Source organism: Anomalospiza imberbis, chromosome 12, assembly GCF_031753505.1.
Source record: "Anomalospiza imberbis isolate Cuckoo-Finch-1a 21T00152 chromosome 12, ASM3175350v1, whole genome shotgun sequence".
In the NCBI taxonomy this organism is placed as follows: Eukaryota; Metazoa; Chordata; class Aves; order Passeriformes; family Viduidae; genus Anomalospiza; species Anomalospiza imberbis.
In genome coordinates, this window is record NC_089692.1 from 19,938,840 (window position 1) to 19,962,902 (window position 24,063).

The following is a 24,063-nucleotide window of genomic DNA, read 5'->3' on the forward strand; positions in this document are numbered from 1 at the left end:
TGGAAGGGACAAAGTGCACGGGTGTGGAATACACCTGGAAGTCTCTGGCTGTGCTGCTGCCAGGTGAGGACGGGCCCAGCTCCGACCAGAGCGGCCGCAGGGCCGGGTGGTTCTTCATGGCTCATTTCTGCTTCTCAGAGCAGCAGCCACGGAAAATTCACACTTCCTTTTTCTGTCAGGGTGGCTCTGACACCTGAGCACTGATCCTTTTTGGGGGTCAGCCCCAGAACCCCAGCAGGGCAGCTCTGCACGTCCAGAGTAAATTGGTAGGATGCTGTGGCGGAAGGCAGGACGGTCCCTGGCTGGTGCAGCCTGTGCTTTCACCCCAGTGATTGCTGCCAAATTGTCCTCCCCGACGTTAGGGTGACCCCAAAGGCTCGGGGTGCAGCTGGAGCAGCGCTGGAGGTGCCGCTGAGAGGCTGGAGCGGAGCCTCTGGAGGGCGCGGTGCTCCACATCGTGTGCCACCGGTGACTGATGTGACTGATGCTCCCTCGCACCCTCGCGTTTTCCTCTGCTCTCTCCCGACATCTGCAAATCAATGAGCTGACGTTGAGGGATGGGGTCGGGATGGGGGAGCGGGGCCCCCCTCCTGCCTGCTCTGATCAAAGCTGTCCCCAGATGTGACACCAGGGACACGCGGGGACAGCCCTGGGGGTGGCCGCTTGACCCTGGAGCTGAACTTGGGCACGGAGGGCGGCAGGCGCCGGGCGGGGCCCTGGGGTGCGCGGGGCTCTGAAGGACGCATTTGCTTCTCCGCTTCCTTTCATTCCCGTTATTTTTCCGAGGGCCTCCCGTGGGAGCTGCAAGTGGTTTGATCGACACTCCAAAGCGAGCACGGGAGGGTAAATAAGGCTTTCTCCTGGAGTTTATTGCAAGCTGCCTTTCAGTTCCACTCTATTTTCACCAGCTGTTTACAAAGTGCCCTTTGCTACTGCAATCAGCTTGCAGCAAAGCAGCAGTGGAGGATTTTGCCAAAGGAGCCCGAGTTTTGCCGTGTGCTTTTTTTCCTTGGCTGCACCTTGAGAAAGCAGCCAATTATAGTGTGATATAAAGAAACTCGACTGGCAGCTAAAACACTTGACAGGCTGATCAAAACAAGGCGAGGAACTTACTCTCAACCTGCTGCAGACATATTTAGCCTTGAGTGATACTGGCAAAGGTTCAAGAGAAACCGCAGCAGCACGCCCGATGTGTGTTTGGTTTCTAATCACTAACACTTCATTATACAAAATAAATACTTTATTATTACAGTGTTTATTAAATTACATAATTTGCGGCGTGCCTTATAGTCGTGGATACAGATGGCAGTCTGGTTTTGGTGGTGGGAATAATGCTCTTTTTTTTTTTTCCCTGAGAAGACATTCCCAGCCCCAGACCACAGCTTGCTTGTCGTTCCCTGCCGTGCAGGGGTAGGAGGTGGCAGCTTTCAGACCTTTACGTCTGTTTTTGGGAGCTGTCCAAGGAAAGGTTAAAAATCAGGACTGTGGAGTAGCCCTGGTGTCCTGACCAACATCCTTCCTCTCACTAAAACAGCATCTGATGTCTGTGGCTACTGCCGAGGCCACGACAACTCGTTAAAGTGTGCTGAGGTGCCTCAAGCGTGAAAGTTGCTGCATAAAATCAGATTCTTTTTATTAAATGAGGACATCCATTACGCTACACTAGCTACTGTACATGTTATAATTCACTTTATGGCACCATCTGTTAAGACTGTCTTGCTTAAGCTTTTCGTAGCATTTTTTTATTGCAAGTTATTAAAAAATATGGCTGCATCTATTAATCATTTATTAATAAAGGGTTTATAAATGGACCCTGAGTTTCCAGAATTAGTCGACTCGTACGTGCGGTACTGAGTCCTCTGGTGCTCGTGCTCCTTGGGGTGCAGTGTCTTCACAGGGAGCCCATGGGAGCAGCATCCAGTGCTCCTGTCTGTGCTTCTGGGGTTGGGAATGGCAGGGAGGGCTGTGGGGGCAGACTCTTCAGCACAGGTGGGTATGGAGCAGGCAGGAGAACAGCAGTGAGCCCGGGGGGTGCTCTGCCAGCAGCCGTGTGGGGCACGGCTGGCTGTGATGTTACTGGTTTGCTGTTTCATTGGTTTTCAGGGGTGAGAAGTGTGAGGGCAGAAACCTCCTCTGGAGCCAGAGCTCCTCTGTAGCCTCAGCATCCCTGTGTGATCCTCCCTCCATATCCTGCTCCCAAGCTGAGTTTACTCTTCCAGCTGCACTGTTCCTGTTTGCATTTCTCAGCTGCGGCTGACCTGTCCCAGGTGCTGGAGTAGGAATTTCTTGTCCAGGAGTAGGGATTTTAAAGGTGCTGTGTTTGTGCAAATTTTGTGCACTTTGGTGACAGAGGTGAAGAGGTGAATGTCTCTGTTAAGGAAGGAGTGCAGGGTGAGCCTTCTCCTCCTGGCCAAGTGCTTTTGGAAGGCTCTGGGCATCAGGAGGGCTTGCACCAAGCACCCTCTGGAGCATCCATTCCCAGTGATTGCCTCCCTCCATCTCCCTCCCTGCATCAGTTCAGGCACAGCCTGTGGTGGGACTGTTGCTCTGTGGAAAAGTCAGTGAGTCTGGAGAGACAGACCCGGGCCAGCCCAGGGTGCCCTGTGCTTGCTGTGACAGTCACAAACCATTCCAGACCAGGCACTCCTTGGACTGGACCATTTTGGAGCAAATGGTGAGGTCAGTGTCTGGTTTACAGGATCCTATGCTGTGGTTTTTGGACAAAGTGGATCCATTTTGGGCTTGAACAACAGGAAGAACTGGTCTTTGCCTTGGACACCCCTGATCTTGCCTTGAGGGGAAGATGTTCTAATGGCAAAAGGTTCCCTGTCAGCTCTCTGCATTGATAAACATGAGAGCAGATCCTGGGAGGTCATCCAGCCTCTTGTGCAGAGTGGGAAATAAGAGTACTGAAAAACCTGAAGGAAGAAACTTGCTGTGCTGAGTGATGGGAGAAGCTGATGGAAATCTCCACTCCGGGTGACCCAGTTGTGGCGCGTGCTGCCCGCTCGGCTCTGCTGGGCAGGTTTGAGCTGTGATGTGCTGCCTGTGCAGTGACAGCCCTGGCTGTGCCCTGCAACCCTTTCCATGATAAATATGCCAAGATGCAGATTTCCTGCCCTGCGGTTCCAGGAGCTGCTGTTTCAGTGCCAGCCTCGCTGCGTGTCTGACTTAAGGTGCTCTGAGGATCAAGCCCTCTAAAAACCATGCCCTGTTTTACAATGTCACACTCAAAGCCATCAAAATCATCTTCTTTGGACCCTTCTTTCTAGGGAAATAGGAGTGCTGTGTACCCAAAGGTGGTGTGTGATTCGGGACAAGCTTCCCCTGGTGTTCTGTCCCCCGTGGCACCTTTTCCCCTTGGTAGGAGGGAGCTGCAGGCCTGGCACAGGATGAGTGGGAGGTGTTGCTCTGGGGTGCTGCTGCATCGTGTGCTCACAGCCCTGAATTCCTGAAGGCCTGGGCTGTATCTGGGAGCAAACTTTGTCCTTGTCACTGCTGTTCTCTGTGTGAGCCAGGCTGGGCTGGGTGCTGGGGCTGTCTACCTTGGCTGGGCTGCACAGGGATATCCAGGGCTCGGCAGTCGCTGTTGCCTCCGGGAAGGAGAAGCGTGCACTGCACGGAGCCTCTCCCCTGGATCTGTCACTTCTGCATACATCACTCTGGGCAGCTCTTTTGGTTTATTTTTAAAAGAAAAGCAAATCCAAGAAAGGAGCCTGAGCTCCAGTATCCAGGCATGCTGGGGATCACGGCCCCCATCCAGCTTCAGCTGGAGAGAGGCTGAAAGTCTTTTCATCTGTTATTGGGAGGCTTCAGAGGAGTAATTTTATTTGAGACTCAAAGAGGAGTCGGTGGAGGGAGGAGCAGGTCACTAGTGAATGGATTATGTTTGATCACTTCTCACAGACCTGGCTTTAAAAAGTTAGAGGTTTTCTTTCCCATCTCCCCAGATCTGCCGTCTGTCCTCAGCATCTGTTCCCAAGAAATGGCTTTTGATGTGTGTGGGGAAATATAAAAAATGGAACCAGAGCCTGTCATATTTACTTATATTTCCAGGTCCTAGGGAAAGCACTTGCTCCTTTCAGTATGCCTCCAGCATAGGAAGGGTTTAAAAGCTTCAGCCTGGAATGCAGAGGGGCCATCAAACTGTGCTGATGAATAAATGATTAAAACCAGAGTCGCACAGAGCGCAAACAGTTGGGGTTATAACAAACATGAGACGAAGCCACCGAGGGCCTGATTTCTCTTTGAAGAGAAGAATGTTTCTCTCTCTCTGCATATTGGTTGTGAAGTGTTGGAGGCTCAGTCCTTGGGAGAAAGCAAAGCTCCCCTTGGTGCTCTCCTACCTCATGTGCCCATCGGCTTTTTTGGGATTATTTGGTGTCAGATGTGTGAGTGTGGTCCTGCAGTCTCTTGACTGCTGCTGTTGAGTTACAGGAGCTTCCCACCCTTGTGTTTGGCACAGGATGTCACCAAACAAGCAACTGCTTTGGCCACAGCCCTGTTGCTCCCACAGACATTCCAAAAATCACCGGCATCCCTTTTCCTCGATGGTGCTTCCCACATGGCAGCAGGCAGTGCTAAACACAGACCCATCTCCCTGAGCAAGAGGGAAGTAAAGGGCTGAGTTAACCTTGCATTAGAGGCATTGTTATTTTTGAAAAGGCTTGAGAAGATTCAATTACAACTGAAAATGGCACAATAATTTTATAGAAGAGAGGAGCTCTTGTGTCTGTCAATAGAGGCTGCACCGCGGGCTGGCTGTGATCCGTTTGTGGGCTGATGGAAAAATCCATGCTGATATTTGCTTCCTTTACAGCTTGTAGTTCTTCTGACTGCTTTTGAGAATCTTCTATCAGCCAAAATCTTACATGGTTTACCACATAACTGGGTTTGCCACTATTTCTTCTCGTTTTGCATGAGAAGATGCCCAGGTATTGGATTTGGTGTTTCTGGCTGGTTCGGGGCATGGCACATCTCCCTCTCTAAAGGGAAAAGGTGTTGCCTTTTCTCCTCTGTGCTCACATCTCCTCCTTCAGGTGACCTTAGCAGGTCTGGAGGCTGGGTGGGAAGGTTGCTGTATGGATTGACCATCCTCACTCACCATCTGCGTGCTGGGAAAAATACATGGGAAAAATCTCCCAGCTGTGCCTTGCTGCGCTTGTTTTGTACCCACTGGTGTCATTTTCTCCTTTTTTTTTTTTCCTTTAATGATGGCAAAATCCCACTGGCCTGCTCATGATATGCTTTTGAGCAGTGGGAGGGGAGGAAAATCAGGAATGTCACGCTGACAGGAAGGCTCTTGGGAACATTAGGTCTCCCACTTCTCTGCTGGCACAGGCAGCCCTGACCTGAAGCATTCCCTGCCGTTATTGCTGGTGGGAAGCTGTATCCACTCTTGCTTTCTTGCAGTGAGAAACTTTTTGTTTCTAGCCCTTGGTTATCTTAAAAGGAATCTTGATCCATCTCCTGAGCATATTCCATGGGAAGGCTGCTGCTTCCCTTCTTTGCAGAGCCTAGCAGCCCTGGCACACGGTGTCATGTTTGCTTCCCAAATCCATGGCTTTTTAAAAGCACTTGGAGGCATCAGGTGAGCAAAACAAAACAGAACATTGGCTTGCCAGTGCCCCGTGCACAGGGAATTAACGTGGTGGCAGTGACAGCGGGATAACCCCGGGGGGGATGGACGGCTCTGCTCCAAGCCCGGCGCTGTCGGGGGATGCCGGGTGCTGCAAGGACAAAGCTGGCGCCTTGCAGGGGATTGATTGATTAGTCCCAGGTAACGAGGCTTTCCCAGATCCCTCTCTCAAAGCTTGGAGTTACAGTTAGAAGCCAGGAATAGCTGTTCCAGCTGGCTGGGCAGTGCCAAGCCCTCCGGCCAGCTTGGGCTCTGCAGAGGGCTCGGAGCTGCCAGCTTTGTACCACGGCTTAGTCCTGCCAAAACACATGGGAAGGATCCAGATTTGGCTGAGCAGGAGCAGAGCAGGTGGAGAGGTTTGGCTGTCAGCAGATCACCCCAGCAGCTGGTGGCACAAATCCAAAGGCAGCTGCTTATCCTCAGGAAGGGGCTGTTGCTGGGTGAGCTGGACTGACACGGAAAAGCTGCTCCTGTGGCTGCAGTGCAGGAGGGAGGATTTTATCCAAGGCAGGAGTTGAGCTGACACATGGGGACAGGGGACTCTGGGGTGCAAGGGAGACTTGCTCTGTTTAGATAGGTTTGGGGTTTTTCAGATCCAAAGTCATGTGACAAAAACTCTGCTGCATGGCCAGACTGGAAGTCTGCCTGCGCTCCCACAGCTGCTCCGGACTTGGGAAGGCAAAACAAAATCACACAGCAAGGATTGAACAACCCCTGAGCATCTGTTTCCATTCAATCCCCTCAGCACAGTCCTGGTCCCTGCTTGCCATCACGTGTCCTTCCCTGCCCACAGCAATGGCTCTCAGACTGAGGAGAGCAGATCCATCCAGCCCTGGCTTTGGAGAGATCCTTCTCCACCCTGCTGCCTAGAATGGGAAAGATATTGAGGAAAAGGGGGCTGGGAAATGATGCCTTGGGTTTTAGCTTTTATATTTTTCAGGTTCTCTGCTGCCTGGTATGTAACTCTGAAATGTCTTATTAGGAGTTAGTAGGTTCTCTTCACAGGGTAGTTGGACAAAACAATCCCTTCCCAGCTGGAGAATCAAGGAAACCTTACCCAAAAAGCACAAACAATAGCAAAGGGAAGGGGGCAAGCCAGGGGCTGGGACTTCATGAGCTGGAGCTGTAACTGGACAATTGAACCCAATATGTAGATGAACCAAAACTTATGAAAGTGTAAAAACTCGTGACTGGGATCCATCTTGGATTCAACCTGGGTGTAGCCCTGGCCAGGCTCTTGTGCTGCCCCAGGTGTGTCCTTTTAAGGCCTTGCAATAAATACCTGTGTTGTTCATTTAGCTCTGTCTACTCTCTGTTCCAGACCAGCCTCTCAAGGCAGCAGTTCAAACATGGGGGAGGTTAGACCCCTCTAAATGCAGTTTTACCTAATCTGGCTGATAGGGATCTTGCTGGTAGGTGGGTTTCTGCAGGGACTGAAATGTTCCCTCTCTGGATGTGTCACCCCTCAGTGCAGGAAGTCACATCCCACTTCTGCTTTCCTTTCCCAGGGGATCTTGCAGTGCTTGTGTCCCACCTGCCGGGGTGTCCAGTGGCTTTGCACCTTGTGCGTTCATCTCTCCCCACCGAGGGCCATCCCTGGGCCGGGAGGCAGCGTGAGCTCCCTCCTGTTGGGTGGGACGGTGCCTCTGTGGACGTGTCCTGCTCTGTTAACAACCAGCACCCGGTGCTGGGAGGGTTTTCTTAGGAGCTGATTGTTCTGGAGCAGCGGAGTGCGAGATGCGGGGGGAGGCGGCGCCGGCGCAGCCAAGGAGAAAGGGATGAAACGGAGCCCGAGCGAGCAGAACCGAGGGAAGGGGCAGAGTGACAGCATGAAGGAGAATCCCTGGCTCACCTTCAATCAATCCCTGCCTCGCCTTGCTCGTGTGCAGCTGAGCGTGCGCGGGGAGCGCCGCGGTGTCAGGAGCTGTTAGGGAATACATTTGTCACCGGCGGGGCAGGGACTGGGCTCTGATTTATTGATGGCTTTGCATCTCTCCTGCCTTGGGAAGAGCTTACCTGGCAGGAGAGTGCTGAGGTGTGGCAGGAACGGGCTCAGGTGTGACAGTTGTGCCTCTCACCCGCGGTTGGCTGCGCAGAGGTGTCGTTGTCCACCTCCCAGCAGAGCTGGCTGCTGGAATTTGCCCCCATTCGTAGTTCCCACAGGTCAGCAGGAGTTGCAGCTGAAGGACATTATTCCCACAGGGAACATCCCTCTCAGGAAGAGCGTGGCTGGGGCAGTGGCCCTCCTGCAAAGCCTCTGTCTCCTGCTGCCACTGCTTTACCTGTGCATTCTGACGGCTCCTCTGAGCTCGCCAGGGACATGGCTCTCTGTACCTCACCGTTTTCATGAAGTCTCACTCCCAGTGCCTGATTTCTCTCTTCCCGGCTTGGCCTCAGAGGTTGAGGTCCATGGGCTCCAAGATGTGTATTGTGTATCAGGTGTGGGCTGTGTCTTTCCAAAGAAGAGCTCCCATGCTTGGGAAAACTGGTGGCTTTGTGCAGCCTTTGAAGAGCTGTGCATGATAAGGGAATGAGCTGATTCTGCCACAAGCGTCTATCTTCGTGAGCAAATTCTTGGCTGCAACATGACAGGACTAACAAATGCCATTTCCATCATCTCATGAGTGATGGTGGGTGAGGGATCCACTGGTGGGATGAGAGATGAACGTTGTGCCTTGGGGAACAAGGGCATGATGAAAGGTGGGATCTTGTTTTGGACAGGGATGGGGGCACACAACACCTTCTAGCTGTACTTCAAGAAATCTTAGATAGCAAAGGTGTATTTTCATCCGTGTGTGTTCCCTTCCTTCCTAGGTGTGGAAGAAGCTCCTGAGCTCCCAAGCTCCCCGTGTCAATGTGTTCATGGCAGTGCCCACCATCTATGCCAAGCTGATGGAATATTACGACGAGCATTTCACCCAGCCCCAAGTGCAGGATTTCGTGCATGCCTTTTGCCAGGAGAACATCAGGTGGGTGAGCTGTGGGCAGGGGCTGCTGCTGGTTTGCTGGGTGCTCCAGGTTTTCCTTTCAGCATCACCTCTTTCAGTGCTGGTTGTTGTGCTTTGGTGTCTCTGTGACAGGAACAAGGGTGACATTAATTAATTATGAGCCACTCTTGCATGGGAGAGCCAGAAGGGGCTCGTTATGTATCACCCTGTGTAACACATGGCTGAGGACTTTGTCCTGCAGCCCAGGCTTGTACTCCAGGATCTCTTTTAAGAGGTTGTCCTGGTTAACTTAAACCCCAGATCAGGCTGAGAATGTGAGGGACATCTCTGGTACTGGTTAAATGGATTTTGGGGCTGCAGGTTTTACGTAGAACTTTTTGTGCCCCTGTGTCAGGCTGCAAATTCCCTGGAGCAAAGGTGCTCTCAGTTACTCTCTTACCTGGCCTTTCCCTGTGCAGGTTAATGGTGTCAGGCTCAGCAGCCCTGCCTGTGCCTGTCCTGGAGAAGTGGAAGAGCATCACGGGGCACACCTTGCTGGAGAGGTATGGGATGACTGAGATTGGGATGGCGCTTTCTAACCCTTTGCATGGAGTCCGTGTCCCAGGTAGGAGTCTCCAGGGGGTGCCCCCTGTTTGGAGGCATTTGCTGGGAAGTGCTCTGGGCTGTTCTCTGCACATGAGTCAGGAGAGGCCACGCTAGCAACGAGGGTGCTGGGAACTGGCACTGGGGATTCAGGACATGGATGTGTGGGAAGTGGCTGCTGGGTTTCCCAGGGATCAAAGCTGTGTGTGCAGAGCTGGCAGTGGTGCCCACTGGCCTGACCAGGCTGGCACCCTCTAGACTGATGCTCTATTGCTTCCAAAATCTTAGTGAATTGAAGGAGTGTTTCTTCAGCCCCTGCTGCCTGGAGTTGTATTTCTGGGTGGTGTCACACAGGATTCTCCACACAGCAGTGCTTGTCCAACCCATCAGTGCTGAACACTTAAAATAGGATGTCTGCTCACTCTTATTTTAGTGCCTGTTTCTTGCCTCTTCAGGAATTCAAAATTGTCACACCTCGCTGTACACTCTGGGCCTGTTCTCTCCTTGTCTTCCCCCCCTTCTCTGAGCTACACTTTGTGATTCCTCTCCATAGCTGTACTTTCTGGAGCCTAGAAATAAATTGATCTGAGACATTGCAAATGTAAAATGCCCCCACTCTCCCTGTGGTTGGAGCGTGGCCATCTGTGTGCCCACCCTGTGCCACCTGCCTCCCCACAGGCTGTCTGTGCAGGCATGGCACCATATGCAGCCTCCTGGGGAACTGGTGTTACCCCAGAGGGGGTCCTGGGTGTCACAGCTTCCCACAGCGCCCCAATCCCTTGGGATGCAGGAGCTGGGTTCTGCAGGGGTGGCACAGGGAGAGGAGAAGCCAAAACTCCCCCTCGTTGACTCCTCAGCCTGAGAACAGCTTGAAATACAAACTCTGTTTTACTTTTGCAGGGTAACTGTCATTCCCTCACCCCACCTCAGCCCGTTTTATCTTCCTCCAGCAGTCCCATCCCTGCAGGCAGGAGAGGGAAGCAGGCAGGAAAAACAAGACTCCCATCTGCAGGAGCTCGAGCTGTGTGTGAGCCCCACACCCCAGGGGGACAGGACAGGGATCATTGCACTGTCCCTGTGTTATATTTGCTTTTTATTGATTTTCATGAGGGAAAATGAGTGGAGACTCCAGAAATTTCCCAGGGGACTAAAAGAGAAAAGGAATAAGACTGAAAGTATCACGGCAGTGCACAAGCTGGCACCCAGAAGGGCAGCTCCTGCCCCAGAGCTGGTGGCTGTGCTCCTGAGGCATCATCCCTATGGATCCTGGGGTCTGCAGGGGACCTGGGCACAAATCCTCTTGTGCAGCCCAAGCAGAGGGGCTGGGGACTGTCACTCCAGCCCCATCCAGGAGCTCCTGCAGCCCTGAGAGGGGAGGGAAGTGTCTCACAAAGGTGGGGATCAGCAAGAAACCGTACAGAAAGGAGGCTATAATTGAATAGGCTTGATTAATTTATTTCAGGAAGTGTCAGCTGGGAAGCAGATGGGTGAAGCTGAGGCATAATTTACTGGAGCTGTGAAAAAGCTTTTGATCTAGTGCCCTGTTAGAGGCTGGGTAGGAGGTCACCAGGTACCACAGAGATCCCAGAGGCTGCTGATGGTGGGCTGGGAACAGGGGGCATCTGCCAGAGGATTTCTCCTGGAGTGGGAGCAGCACACGACCTTCTCTCCTGCTTTGACCTGTTGGAGTGAGCCCAGAGGAGGCACCAGGAGGATCAGAGGGATGGAGCACCTCTGCTGAGAGAATTGGGAGTGTTCAGCCTGGAGAGGAGAAGGCTTGGGATGACCTAATTGTGGCCTTCCAGTTCCTGAAAGGCTTTCCTTCAAGGAAGATGGAGTGGGACTTAGGACAAGGGCTTGGAGTGACAAGACAAGGGGGAATGGCTTCACAATTAACTTTAGCTTTAGATTAGATATTAGTAAGAAATTCTTGGCTGTGAGGGTGGTGAGGTCCTTCTCTGGGTGCCCAGAGCAGCTGTGGCAGGCCCTGGATCCTTGGAAGTGCCCAAGGCCAGGTTGGATGGGGCTTGGAGCAGCCTGGGATAGCAGAAGGTGTCCCTGCCGTGGCACGGGGTGGAATGGAATGATCTTTAAGGTCCCTTCCAAACCATTCTGTGATTCATGAGCCTCTGAGGAGAGATCCTGGGGCTTCCCTTGCCCTCTTGCAGGCACTAGGTGTGGCAGGAGAAAGGTTGAGTCCTTGGACCCTGCCCATCCTGCCCGTGTCCCCAGTGGTGTCACCAGCAGCGTGTCCCCACTCTCCAGCCACAGCACAGGTCTGAAAGGGCAGGGATGGGCGTGTGGGAGCTTTAATTTCCAGTAGCAGCAAAGATGAAAGATTTGAAAGATAAATGTTTGCTTGTATATGGTTAAAACCCTGCTTAAAATGCCTCTGTTTTCACCAGCTCTCATTCTAATCCCCCCTGGTGCTGTTACTGTGAAGGGAGATGAATAATTCATGGCCGGAGAATGCCTCACTGGGCCTAATCACCACTTTAATTGGAGGTTTAGATCAGAGGCAGCTAATAGCTGCTACAGCGGGGACTCCGTGTATTGTTGACAGTGAGATCCTTGAGTGCCTTATCGTTGGCCTGTTCCAATCCTCCCGGGACAGAGCAGCACCGAGCTACCCAGATACCGAAGGACACAGAGCGCGGGGCCAATTAAATTTATCTGGGAAGAGCTGACAACTTTTTTAAACAGAGGAGAAGGGGTGAAAGCAGAATGGTGTCACCCCCTCCTGCCTGCAGCCCGGTGACACCGCGGGCGAGGTGCCAGCATTGCTTAACATCCCGGAGTCTGCAAATGGAAGGGATGCAGAGGGGAAGGAGCAGAGATTTCTCCCCAGTTTCCCCTCGGGATTATGGCTGGGGACAAAAGGAAGCCAGTGCAGAGTGTTGACCCCTTCTGATCACCCCAGCTGTGGCTTGATGAAGGCAGAACCTCCAGGGCTGCTTCTTTGGGAACGGGCCCAAATTTCTGCTGACCTGTTGGAGTTGGCACAGGGCATGTTTTGACACGGTTGATGGGCCTGGGAAGCTCTAGTCATTGTTTCTGCACAAATTCTATTAATCCTGTCAGGTTTGTGGAGTTCTAATCAATGGCAGGAGCTTTTTTTAGCCTTTACAGATGTTGATTTTGAAGTTTGTCACTTTTCCTAAATACCAGAAAAGCTTCTTCAGTCAGAAACATAAGGAAGCAGCTCTCCACCAGGGACTTGTTTTACATGCTGGTTTTATTTTAGCCAAGTAGGAGAGGAACTGGTGGGGCTGTGTTAGTAACTGTGATCTGAAACACTGTGTGGGGAACATGTCACCTCCTCTGTGCCAGCCCTGTGTGATCTTTGGTGTCTCATTCCCAAGGGCTGGGACCAGCAGTGGGCACTAATCCTGGAGTCCTGCTGCCCATGAATCACTGCCCATTTCCATGTTGAGGTCAGCAGCTTGCTGATCTCCAGGGAAGAAGCATCTTCCAGGAAGGCATCTGGCTGACCTTGATTTGAAAAATTCCAAGGCTGTGAGAGCCCCTGGCAGTTCCTTGCATTGGTTTCTGCTCCCTCCATGAGCTTTCCAGGACTGACTTTGTGGTGCCTGCCCACAGACGTGCCATGTTTTGTGGGCAGATTGGAGTCTGTTCACACACAGTTTTTCACCCTGGAGAAACCGTTCCCACAGAAGTCTAGAAGGTGGCTCCAGCAACCTTCCATGCGACGCTGAGGGTGTTTTCTGTGACTTGTTACTTGCTTTGAGGCCTCTTGGAGCCTCCCGTGGCAGGTGCAAGATTGTTTACAACACATATGGTGTGATTTTTAGGGTTGTCCTGTGCAGAGCCAGGAGCTGGACTTGATGATCCTTGTGGGATCCAACTTCTGTGATTCTCTGATTCCATAAATACCTCAACACTACCTCAGGGCACTTCTGGCTCGTGGCTCCCTCCTTGCCCTGCTGCAGCCCTGTGTCTCTGATTCCTGGCAGTGTCTGGCCTGGAGGTGGGAGCAGCCCAGGGGTGCTGGTGGTGAGGGGAGGACGTGGCTGTGCTGGCTGACCAGAATGCCAAAGGCAATTCTGAGCAGAGCAGACACGGATCACGGAGCTGCCACGTCGCTTTGTGTTTATTTCCAGCCAGATTTGCTAATTGTTCTGGTAGTTTTGCTGCAATAAAATCTCACTCCCTCATAGCCCATCTGCTCTTGGCTGATCCTGCAGGGATGCCATAAATCTGGGCTACGACGACATATCCATTTCCATGGCAACTGACCAATGTAGCAGACAAAATCATGATGTCACGGATAGCAGATCTCCAGGGCTTCAGCAGGAGAATGAGACCAGGACAGGGAAAATGCCACTTGAACCCAAATGTCTGAAATGTGAGCGACAAGAGGAAGACAGGGCTCAGCTCCAGGTCCTGCACTCCCTGCTCTAGGGAATTCCCAGTGTCAAGGTGATCCTGGCAGACCTGGAAAGCATCAACTGGAGGCATTCAGGGGAAAAAATTGATCATCTTTGAAAATAAAGAGCACAGTTACCAATTTATAGAATCCAGAATGGTTTGGTTTGGAAAGGATCCTTCAGCTCATCTTGTTCCATCCCCCCTGCCCTGGGCAGGGACACCTTCCACTATCCCAGGTTGCTCCAAGCCCCGTCCAACCTGGCCTTGGATACTTCCAGGGATCCAGGGGCAGCCACAACTGCTCTGAGAACCTGTGCCAGGGCCTCACCACCCTCACAGAGAAGGATTTCTCCCTGATATCCCATCTAACCCTGCCCTCTGGGAGTGGGAAGCCATTCCCCCTTGTCCTGGTACTCCAGGCCCTTGTGAAAAGTCCTCCTCCAGCTGAAACTCAGTCCTGCACAGGCCCCATTCTGTCACAGGAGCCGTCTCGTGCCATCGAGAGGCCGAGCCAGACCTGCTGAGATCTGCTGCCCATGCCACGGGTCACAGGAACAGAGCTGCCCTCTCTGCTGAGCTCTCAGGTGCTCCCCAGGAAGAACAGGCCCTGAACCAGGGGGTGGGAAAGCTGCAGGTTGGGAAGCTCAGGGTCCCAGAGGCAGCTTGAAGCTCAGTAGTGGTTGTTGTGACACTGTCAGCTCCTTGGCTTTGAAATTGAAACCTGTGGAAGAATGGGGTGGTTTTGATCCCTGCTTTTCTCCTGTGATGTTTTCTATCCAGTGTATTGATGTCTCCTAAAACTGAGATAATCCCTGGCAAGTCTCAGCTGCTAAGCCTTTGCCTCCCCTGTCAGGTGCAGGCTGTAGAGGAGCAGAGTAATCGCTGTGCTCTCTCTTTTCACAGCTTTGTTTAGCTTTTGTGGTGCCTTTCTTTTTTTTCCTTAAAAAAAAAAAAAAAAAAAAGAAAAAAGAAACAGCTTCATTCCTGAGCTCTGAAGAGGTGCAGATGTCTTCAAAGAGTGGCCAAGAGAGTCTGTTCAGGGCTGGAAACACGTTTGTGTTCAGAGGCATTCCCAGCACTGCCTGCTCCTGACGTTTCCAGGCAGACACACGGTGAGATCAACGCCTTCCTGAAGGGACACCCCCTGCTAGGAAGTCCTTTAGTGCCAGCACAGCCTGCAGATGCCATTGCTAGACGAGCGGCCGCTCCTTTGCACCCCTGATTCTGTGTTTTCCCAGAGGCTGTGCCCCGTTTCCATGCTGTTCTCCTCTGCAGGCTCCGTGGGCACCCCGCTGCCCGGCGTGGCAGTGCGCATCGCCAGCGAGACCCTGAGGGACGGGGCTCGGTCCTACACCATCCACGCCCAGGGGGATGAACACAGCACACAGGTACTGCCACCTTCCCCTCTGCTTCACCTTGAAAAGCTCTTCACTCGGGGAAAGCTCTCTCCTTCCCAGCCCTCTGAAAGCCCCAGGACTGAGGCTTGTGCTGCTCCTGTTCCCAGAATTCAGTGATGGAGTTTGTCGTACTTTGTTTGGGGGTTCCTGCAGCCGCTGGTGCTTTATGGACTGGACAAGTGCTGTCCATACAATCCCAGAATGGTTTGGGTTGGACGGGACCTTAAAGCCCATCCAGTGCCACCCCTGCCATGGCAGGGACAACCTCCCACTGTCCCAGGTTGTTCCAAGCCCCAATGTCCAACCTGGCCTTGGACACTTCCAGCAATCCAGGGGCAGCCACAGCTGCTCTGGGCACCTGTGCTCAGCACCCTCACAGGGAAATATTCCTTCCCAATATAAACCTAAATATAAACCTATTCTATTTCACTCTGAAGACCAGGTCTAGTGGAAGGTCCCTGCCCTTGGAACAAGATGAGCTTTAAGGTCCCTCCCAACCCAAACCATTCCATGATTCTGTGATTGGAAGGGCAGGATGGGTGGCCTTGGGGCTTGCACTCATTTGGAAACAGAACTGGGAGATACCCCTCAGGTTTCCATGGAAGTCAAGCTCCATGCTGAGCTCCACGTGATACCTGCACAGTTCTGGTGTGCCAGAGGTCAGGCATCTGGGATTGGGAAGCATAATCCACCCCAGTGCTGGGGTGCTGAGCGCTCCCTGCTGCAGCAGCAGCCCCAGCCCAAGGTCCAGGCTGTCTCTTGCTGCAGAAGTGGCTGAGCAGGGTCTTCATTCCTGCCCCCTCCCCACCCTCACTGTGGGTGTTGTGCTGCTCTGGCAGATCCATCCCTGGTGATGGCTGGGCTCGGCTGAGCAGATAGATGCTGTGTGTGACAGAAGTGACCCCAGCAGTGACACCGCGTGGGTGGGACACAGGCAGGCGTGAGATTCAACCTGAAATATGTTCCTTTGCTCATTCCCCTGGGAAATGGCTTCTCATCCAGCCACCTACATGCTGAGGGTTTGAAAGGGCTGTGGCAGAGACACTGCTGGTACAAGCACTGCTGAGAGGCTCAAGAAAAGCTTTTTTTTTGTCTAAATTATCTGGTGGCAGGTGGAGGAGCCAGCAGGACCACAGACAGCCCCGTGGGTGGGCTGTGCTCAGGTTGTGTTTTGTGTTCTGATGCTGTAAGAGCTGGATCCACCCCAGGCTTGTAAAACAGCCCTGGGGACAGCTGAGAGGGACCACGGATTGTGGCTTTTATTAAAAAAAAAAAAAACCTCTTTGCTGCTCTTTACTCTGTGTCACTGCTGTGGCATGGCCAAGCAGCGGGCAAAGCAGGACACTCCCCATGTCCTGGTTTTTTCACTCCCTGGATGTGTGTTATATTTCACAGGTTGGTCCTCTGATCCCAGAGTTTGCTCTTGGCCTTTTTTTTCCACTTGTGTGGAACTGAGACATGAAATACAACGCGTCCCTTTTAATAATGATCCTATAATGCTTTTTTCCCCTCAGGGATCCCTGGGCGCTTTACAAATTAGATCTCAGACACGAGAATCCCCAAAGTGCAGCTCCTTCCAGGATGAAATGTGGATGTTGTTCTACTGAATTATGAGAGGAAAAAATATGGAATGTTATTTTTTTTCTGCTGAGTACTCTTTCCCCTTCCTTCTCATTGCACTGAGGGACCAGAGAAGGGGAGCCCTGATGATCTGTGTCTGGTGCTGGAAGCCCACCACCTCCTCAGGCCTTCACAGAGCTAGCTGGGATTCACATAACTCTCCTCTTTCCTCTGGCTTCAGGCTGCTTGGGTTTATTTTGGGGGCAGAGGAATTGCCCTTTATCCTGGTGATTTCTCACCTGCACCCTGCAGCCCCCAGTGTGGTCCACACCCACAGCTCACAATTCTTCCAGGAGCTCCCACCAGCGCTGGCCTTGGCTCCCTGCCCCTTGCTGATGGTTCACTTTCCGTCAGCCTCTCCCTTGGGGACCTTTTGAATGTTCTGGTGAATTGAAGTCATCAGCCGGGAGGGTGTGGGGAGGTGGTAATTTGCCTCTGGGCATTGGCTCATGGGTTGGTCCCTCTCTGAAAAGCTGTCCCCATCTCACATCTCACCCACCATTCCTCTTGTCCCAGCTTAACTGGGAGTTTCTTCAGGCTGAAGGGAGAGCAGTGGTCCCATCTGTCCAGGCCACCCTAGGAGAGAGTGGCTGGCTGGGTACCTCCAGGACAGCCACAACATTTCCAGGAGCAGAGCAGAGCCAGCTGCCTCTGTCCCTGGGACTGTCACAAGGTGGGAAAAACAGTCCCCGCTCCCAGCGTGTGCTGGCACAGATGGATGCGTGGAGATGCCAGGAGTTTGGGTTTTATATGCCCTGAGCACGGAGTGTGACTTTGCCTGGCGTGACCAGGTGGCAGCCATGGTGACAACACCTCTGCTCCCAGGGATGCTGGAATTCCTGAGCCTCACACCTGCGGTCCCAGGCAGAGCCTCACCTGCTCAGTGCCTGCCCCAGACGTTGCTGCTGGCACTGTGTGCATCATGCTTGGTTAATAATTCATGTCAGGAGAGACAACATCAGTGGAATTCATTTAAAACGAGGCGGATCTGACAGTCCGAGTGCTCATCACGCTCCAGCAGTCCGAGAAAGGCCCGGCTTTGTTAAAATCAGCTCCTCCAGGGCGGAGGGGCTGGCCCAGGGATGGGAGAGCTGGTTGGTGTCACCCTGCCTGTGCCACCAGATAACCCCGTGGCCTTTTCCTTGCCTCCTGTGAGAAGGATGAACAAATCCTTCCTCGCCTCCCTCCCAGGAGGGCTCTGAGCCTTTATAGTGGCTGAGGGCTGGAGGAGAATGAGGGGAGACCTCAGGGGTCTTCAGTGTCCTCATGAGGGGCAGCAGAGGGGCAGGTACCGATCTCTTCCCTCTGGTGTCCCCTGGGACAGGACCCAGGGAATGGCTGGAGCTGTGCCAGGGAGGTTTAGGGTGGATACCAGGAAAGGTTCTTCTCCCAGAGGGTGCTGGCGCTGCCCAGGATCCCCAGGGAATGGGCACGGCCCCGAGGCTGCCAGAGCTCCAGGAGCCTTTGGACAGCTCTGCCAGGGATGCCCAGGGTGGGGTTGTTGGGGGGTCTGTGCAGGGCTGGGGGCTGGACTGATGATCCTTGTGGGTGCCTTCCAGCTCAGGATATTCCGTGATTCCATGATTCACGCACCACGGGGCTGATGCAGGGGGATGCTGAGCACCCCGGCAGGAGCTGGGCTCTGAGCCATCTCTCCTCCCGGGCTCCTGCGAGCAGGTGATCTCTGTGCTGGGGCTGAGGCACTGTCAGGGCAGTCTGCGAGGCGTTCCCAGCTCGGCTGTGCCTGCAGAGCCCTCCCGAGAGCGAGCAGAGAGCGCTGCCTTTGCCAGGGGAGTTGTGTGCGGAGCCTCGCAGGGTCAGCGCCTTCCCCGCCCGCGTTGGGCTGGGCTCCTGCCTCCGGCCCCCGCAGCCGGCGTTCTCCGACCTGTTCCTTCCCCACGAACACGTCTCCCGTTAGGCTGGGGCGTCGCTCCTTCTCCTCTCGTGCCGGCGCCCTTTGGACATGTGTGATCCAAACAGGAGCGGCGGCGGCGGAGGAGGAGGAGGAGGAGGAGGAGGAGGAGGCGGCAGGCTGTGGGTGGCAGGAGCAGGGAGCTGAGGAGTGTTCCTGCTCTGCCATCCGGGAACTGCCTGAGCTTGCAGCAGGGGACCGCTGTAATTTGCAAAGCTGGTTCCTGGCACACCCTGAAGATCAATAATCTATTTAGCTGAAAGTTTGCTGGATCTCTGTTCTTCCCTGCATTTTCTCCCGTCCCTTGATTGGAGCGCTGGATTCCTTTCCTTCAGTCCTTCAGTCTCCTCTCAGGAGCCCTGTGCCCCGTCCATCCCATTTGCTCGGGTTTTCAGCCGGTCCTGTGCTGCTTCCTCTGGGTGTTGCGCACCCTGTGCTGCTTTCGGGGGCTGACAGGAGCCGCGTGGGCTGGCTCAGGCTGCCCGGGGCTGCCCACACCCACACGAGGTGCTCCAGCCCGACACATCCATCGCTGCTCCACCTGTTCCAGCCGGGGTGTGCAGCAGCCGGGGTCTCGGGGTCCGGGTGTTGAGGTGACCCCGAGCGCGTAAAAGTCCTCGTTTCCCAGCCCGTGCAGCCAAAGAAGGAGTCTGAATGCGTAGGATCAGCTTCTCAAGGTTGTTTATTTTCCCTTATCTAGAACATTTGTTCTCTGCCCTGCTGAGCTCTGTCCAGCAGGCTGGCCATGGCATTCTGTCTGCCCTCTCAGGCAGTGTTTATATTTTATACCAAAAACTCCGTGTGCCATGTTTACAATAATGTGCCAATATCTATCATCTATGTTAGACAGTGTGTCTGTGCCTTAAACCAACAGAAAAGTGTCACCATCACAACAAGACATGGAGGGCAAGGAGGAGGAGAAGAAGGTCAGGACACACCCAAATCCCTCCATCTTGTCCCCTGAACCCCATTCTAAAAACCCCAAAATTCTACTTTTTCACCCTGTGTTAACTCAACTACCACGCTACTCAAACCCTTGTGGCTTGTAATTCCTCACACAAAGTTGGCAGCTTTTTCCACGGGCTAAAATCAAAGCCACAGGTGTTTTTGACTTGGTGCCAAGGTCTCTGAGCCCCCTGCCAGGGTCTCGAGACAGCCAGGGCAGCCAGAGGGATGTGCTGGGTTCCCACACCTGGGGACACCTGTGACAGGCCAGCGAGGGCAGGAGGTGACAGTGCCATCGGAGTCACAGCCCTGCGTCCCCAGCTCCTGCCTGCGCAGGAGTGGGGGGTGCAGAGCTATCCCCTGGAGAGATGCTGCTCTGGGAGTCCTGGGAGAAGGGCTTCTCCTCCAGCATCACTGGGGAGCACAGGTGTGGGAGTGGGTGTCAGGGACAGCACAGCTTTGCCTGCCCTGAGTCATCCCACATCCTGCTGCTGGAGCCACTGCATCCAGAGCAGTTCCTCAGCTTCCCAGCTCCCTTAGGCAGCCGCCTGCTGAGCCCCTCTGACCCTTCAGGCTCAGTAATCCTTACCCACAGCCTGGGGTGCTTCTTCCCCTGGCGTGTTTTCCCCTGAAATTTTGGCACCTCTCCCCGTGGCTCTGGCGCCCAGGAAAGGGTTACAGCTCTCCAGCTCTGAACGTTTCAGTTTGCTTTGTTCAGTGCAATGCATATTTCATACACTCAGCTTCCCAGCTGGCAGAGGCCTGGAAACCCTGCAAGCTGTCGGGTATTGTCTCTCTCCTCCTTTACTTGTTTGTTTGTTGGGTTTTTTGGGTTGTCATTTTTGTTGGATTTTTTTTTTTTTTCTTTTTCATCTTTCCCAAATTGCTCTCTCACCGAAGCCGAACCCTAGTGCTGACAATGGGGGGCTATCAATAGCTAAATGGCTTCACAGCTGTAGCCGAGGCAGGGCTGTAGCCAGGGCTTTTATGGCGAGCAATTTCCTCGTGCCGAGGCTGCGGAGGGAGCGGATGGCTTGCAGGAGCTGGCAGCAGGAGGACGCTGTGCCACCACGGGCTTCCCCCCCTTCCAAAGGTTGTAATTATCTCGTTTATCCATATGCAAGCTGTCGTCCTGGACGGGAACCGGCTCGGCTGTGGCTGTCCCTCCCGAAAGCCACCAGCATCTCTGTCCCCTCCTCCCCGTGCCCCCCGCGTCTGTGCCATCTGCTCACAGCTTGCTGCTGGTTGCCAGCGCCTCGGCGGGGCTGGGGGCAGCTGGCTCTGTCACCCGTGGTTGTGACTGCAGCTCTTGGCTGTTGCTGTCCTGTGGAGGGGACCAGGAGCGGCTCCACCTCGCTCGTGTTCGTCCCAGATCTCTTCAGAAGCCGTGGGGTGGTGCCCACTGAGCTGCCAGGGTTGTCTTGGAGGACTGGGCACCCCCGTGGCTGCTGCCCGTGGCTGGCGTGGGTCTGGCTACTTGGCACGGGCATCCCTGTGGGGTTCTCCTCACCCATCCAGGTATCCCAGAGCAGTTGGTGAGGCTGAAGCTGGCTCTTCTCCAGAGGCCAGAGATGGGCACGTGCCCCCCGTGCCTGGCATTCCTGAGAGTGGCCAGGTATGGACAGGGTGTGATCACCTGGCCTGGGGAGTCCTGTCCCAGAGGAACAACTAAAGCAGCAATTGGATTGTTCCGTTCCTATCCCATTCAGACCTCAGCCTAGACCAGTTCGTTCCTTGTCTTCAGTGCTCCTGCACTTCCAGAAGAGCTCTCCTCCAGTTTTTTGCTGGTTTTCTTGTCCCTGCTCCATCCCATCCTCATGTATTGGTACCTTGGTGGTGAACTTCACCTCCAGCATCCCCTTTCCATCTCCCATGGGGAGCTTTCCCTCAGCTCCATGATCCCTTCCATCAGGCAGTGTGGGGAATGTGTTGTTGAAGGCAGTCTGGATTAGATCTGCAGCTTTTCTTCTCTCTGCAACCCCAACCCTCAGGATTTCTGGCACAATCCACCTTTGATAAAAACACTGCATTTATTCCCATTTTCCATTTGCCTCAGCTTCTTCCAAAACCTCCTTCCAAAGCCCTCTCAGTGCTGGACACTGCTCTTGTGTGTGTTCCAATTATCTTTTTTTTTTGCCATATTTCTCTCATCTCCTCAGGATCCTGTTTTGTGTCCTGACCAAGTAATTCACGAGTCTCCACTTTGTTGCCCAGGCTGCTTTTGTTCCTGTATAAACATTTTAGCTGCTTCTCATTGATCACATGCTGTTCCTTACCCAACTCAGACATTGATTCCATTCTCAGATGTATTTATATCTCCTTCCTTCTTTCTGTCTGCCCTCTGAGTTTTTTTTGTTTGTTTGTTTTGTTTGTTTTTTTTTTTTTTAATTTGTGGCCACAGCTCTGTTTTATTTCTTCCTGGTAGTAAAAGTAGAGGCAGAGGCTGCAGTAGCATCATGTCCCCTTGTTTCTCAGCTGAAAACTCTTCTCATCACAGGGACAGCCTCGATTCCAGGAGAATATTTCCTTGCACATGGAAGTTGAATCCATCTGTCAAGAAGAACCCTCTTCCCACAAGAGTTCCCTTTGAGCTCACCTTTGTCACAGCAGCCTCAGGACCTCTGTGAATCTCTTTGTTGTTGTTTTGGTCTTCCAGACTTGGTTTGGGTTGGAAGGATGAAGCTTATCTCCTTCATGGGCAGGGACACCTTCCACTAGAATGTAGCTGAGGGAAGATTTGGGGTGTTTGTGGAAGAGCCCTGGGCGTGGTGGGGAGGTGCTGAAGCAGAGGCTGAAGGAAGAGGAGCTGTCTCTGACCCAGGGTTCTTGCAGCCAGGGGAGCAGGGGATGGCTCAGCAGGGGCAGCAGTTAGAGGTTGTGGGGCAGTGGCTGTGCAGTCACAGCTCATCACTGCACTTTTGGGGGAGGCTGAAGGAAACCAAACCAAGGGTGGGCCACTAATGGAGGCCTTGCCTGGTCCTCTGCCTGCCCCGAGCCCAGAATCAGCTGAGGGCACATCGGGAGCCTTCCCCCAAGGAGGAGAGCAGGGGGAGTGGGAAGATGTGCTGACATCTCACCTCGTTTGTTATCCCAGGGAGCCTGCAAACCACAGGGATGAGAACAGCAGCGTGGAGAGCTGTTGGCATCTCTGCAACAGTGTTACACATTTAATTTATGATGTTAATATAGATCAAGAAGTTCTGTGTCCATGGAACAACTGCAGGGAGGGCTGACCTTTCCCAAACTTGGCTTGTTTTCTGTTGTGCTTTTGGGATCATCTGGAGCTGATCAGGCTGGTAACCTAAAAAAATCAGTATTGCCTAAAAATATAGACAATCACTTTTGTTTTCTAGTGGAGCAACATTTGCTGTAAGTAGAGGGTTGGGTTGTTTGAAAATAAGTTTCAGTGTTCCAGCTCCACTGTGCACCAGCCTTGCTTTTAAATTTATAACTCTCCAAAATGAAAAGTAAATGGATTGTGTTATTCCCAGCCCTTTTATAAAAGTTAACATTGCAAAAACAGATGTTGAATGTGGCCTCGCAGATTACAGCCTGAGCTTGGGGTTTTTAGGTTGGGGTTTTATTTTTTCCTTACTCTCTCTGTGCTGTGTCCCTGAGGAGCAGAAATCTGCCTTTTTCCAGCAGGAGGAAAATTGTTCTGTGTCTAAATTGCCTCCTGCCAGGCTTGTGTGGATGCTGCAGGACACGGAGCTCCAAGGAACAATAATGCCTTTACAAAACCAGGCAACTTAGCAGGGAATTTTTAATTAGGAATGTGCAGGAAAGTTCAGATTGCCTGGGAATTTGGTAATGCTCTAACACACTTCCCGGTGCTAGGACATCCATTCCAGTGTGGCCCTGGGAGATGGTGATTAAAGGCACTGGCAAGCAGGTTATTATCTCCAGCTTCCTTCAGGAGGCAGGTGAGCATGTCCTCACCTCCCACACCAGGCCTGGCTGTGGTGTGATCTGGAAAAGCAGAGTCTGGGCCAAGCCTGGAGCTGCCCTGCTCTCTCCAGGCCAGTGGGGGCTGAGCTGTTGGATGCTGTGTTCACCCTGGAGCAAAGGAGGCTCAGGGGGCCCTCCTGGCTCTGCACAGCTCCTGACAGGAGGGGACAGCCGGGGGCATCAGGCTCTGCTCCAGGGAACAGGGACAGGAGGAGAGGGAACGGCCTCAGGCTGGGCCAGGGCAGGCTCAGGGTGGACAGCAGCAGGAATTTCCCCATGGAAAGGGGGGTCAGGGATTGGAACTGCCCAGTGAGGGCTGGAGCGCCCATCCCTGGAGGTGTCCTGGGAATTCCTGGATGTGGCACTCAGAGCTCTGGGTTGGGGACAAGGTGAGGGTTGGGCACAGCTTGGACTTAATGATCCTGAAGCTCTTTTCCAGCCTCAGTGATCCTGGGATTCTGGGACGAGGCTCTGGGCCACCAAAGCCTTGAAGGAGTGCTGGAGGGGACAGGGAGGTGTCTGGAGGTGCTGGTGGCAGTTAAGGTCCAGCAGAGGAGTGGGGAGCCTGACTTGGGGTGCAGGACAGAGCTGGATCAGTCCTTCAGGCTTGGTTGTATCATTTCCTGTGCTCTGGTAAGTTAAAAAAGCCCAAAATCACCAGTAAAAAGTGACTTCTCTGGCAGA

At 53.3% G+C, this 24,063-nt stretch overlaps 1 protein-coding gene across 2 annotated transcripts in view; it reads left to right on the forward strand.

Moving 5' to 3' along the window:
* ACSF3 (acyl-CoA synthetase family member 3) overlaps positions 1-24,063 on the forward strand; it is a 53,362-nt gene that overhangs the window by 6,048 nt on the left and 23,251 nt on the right. For both annotated transcript variants that reach the window (XM_068203206.1, XM_068203207.1), the window contains exons 4-6: positions 8,453-8,607; positions 9,045-9,190; positions 14,833-14,945. In XM_068203206.1, the coding sequence (XP_068059307.1) occupies positions 8,453-8,607; positions 9,045-9,190; positions 14,833-14,945 (414 nt within the window). The remainder of the gene's footprint in view (positions 1-8,452; positions 8,608-9,044; positions 9,191-14,832; positions 14,946-24,063) is intronic.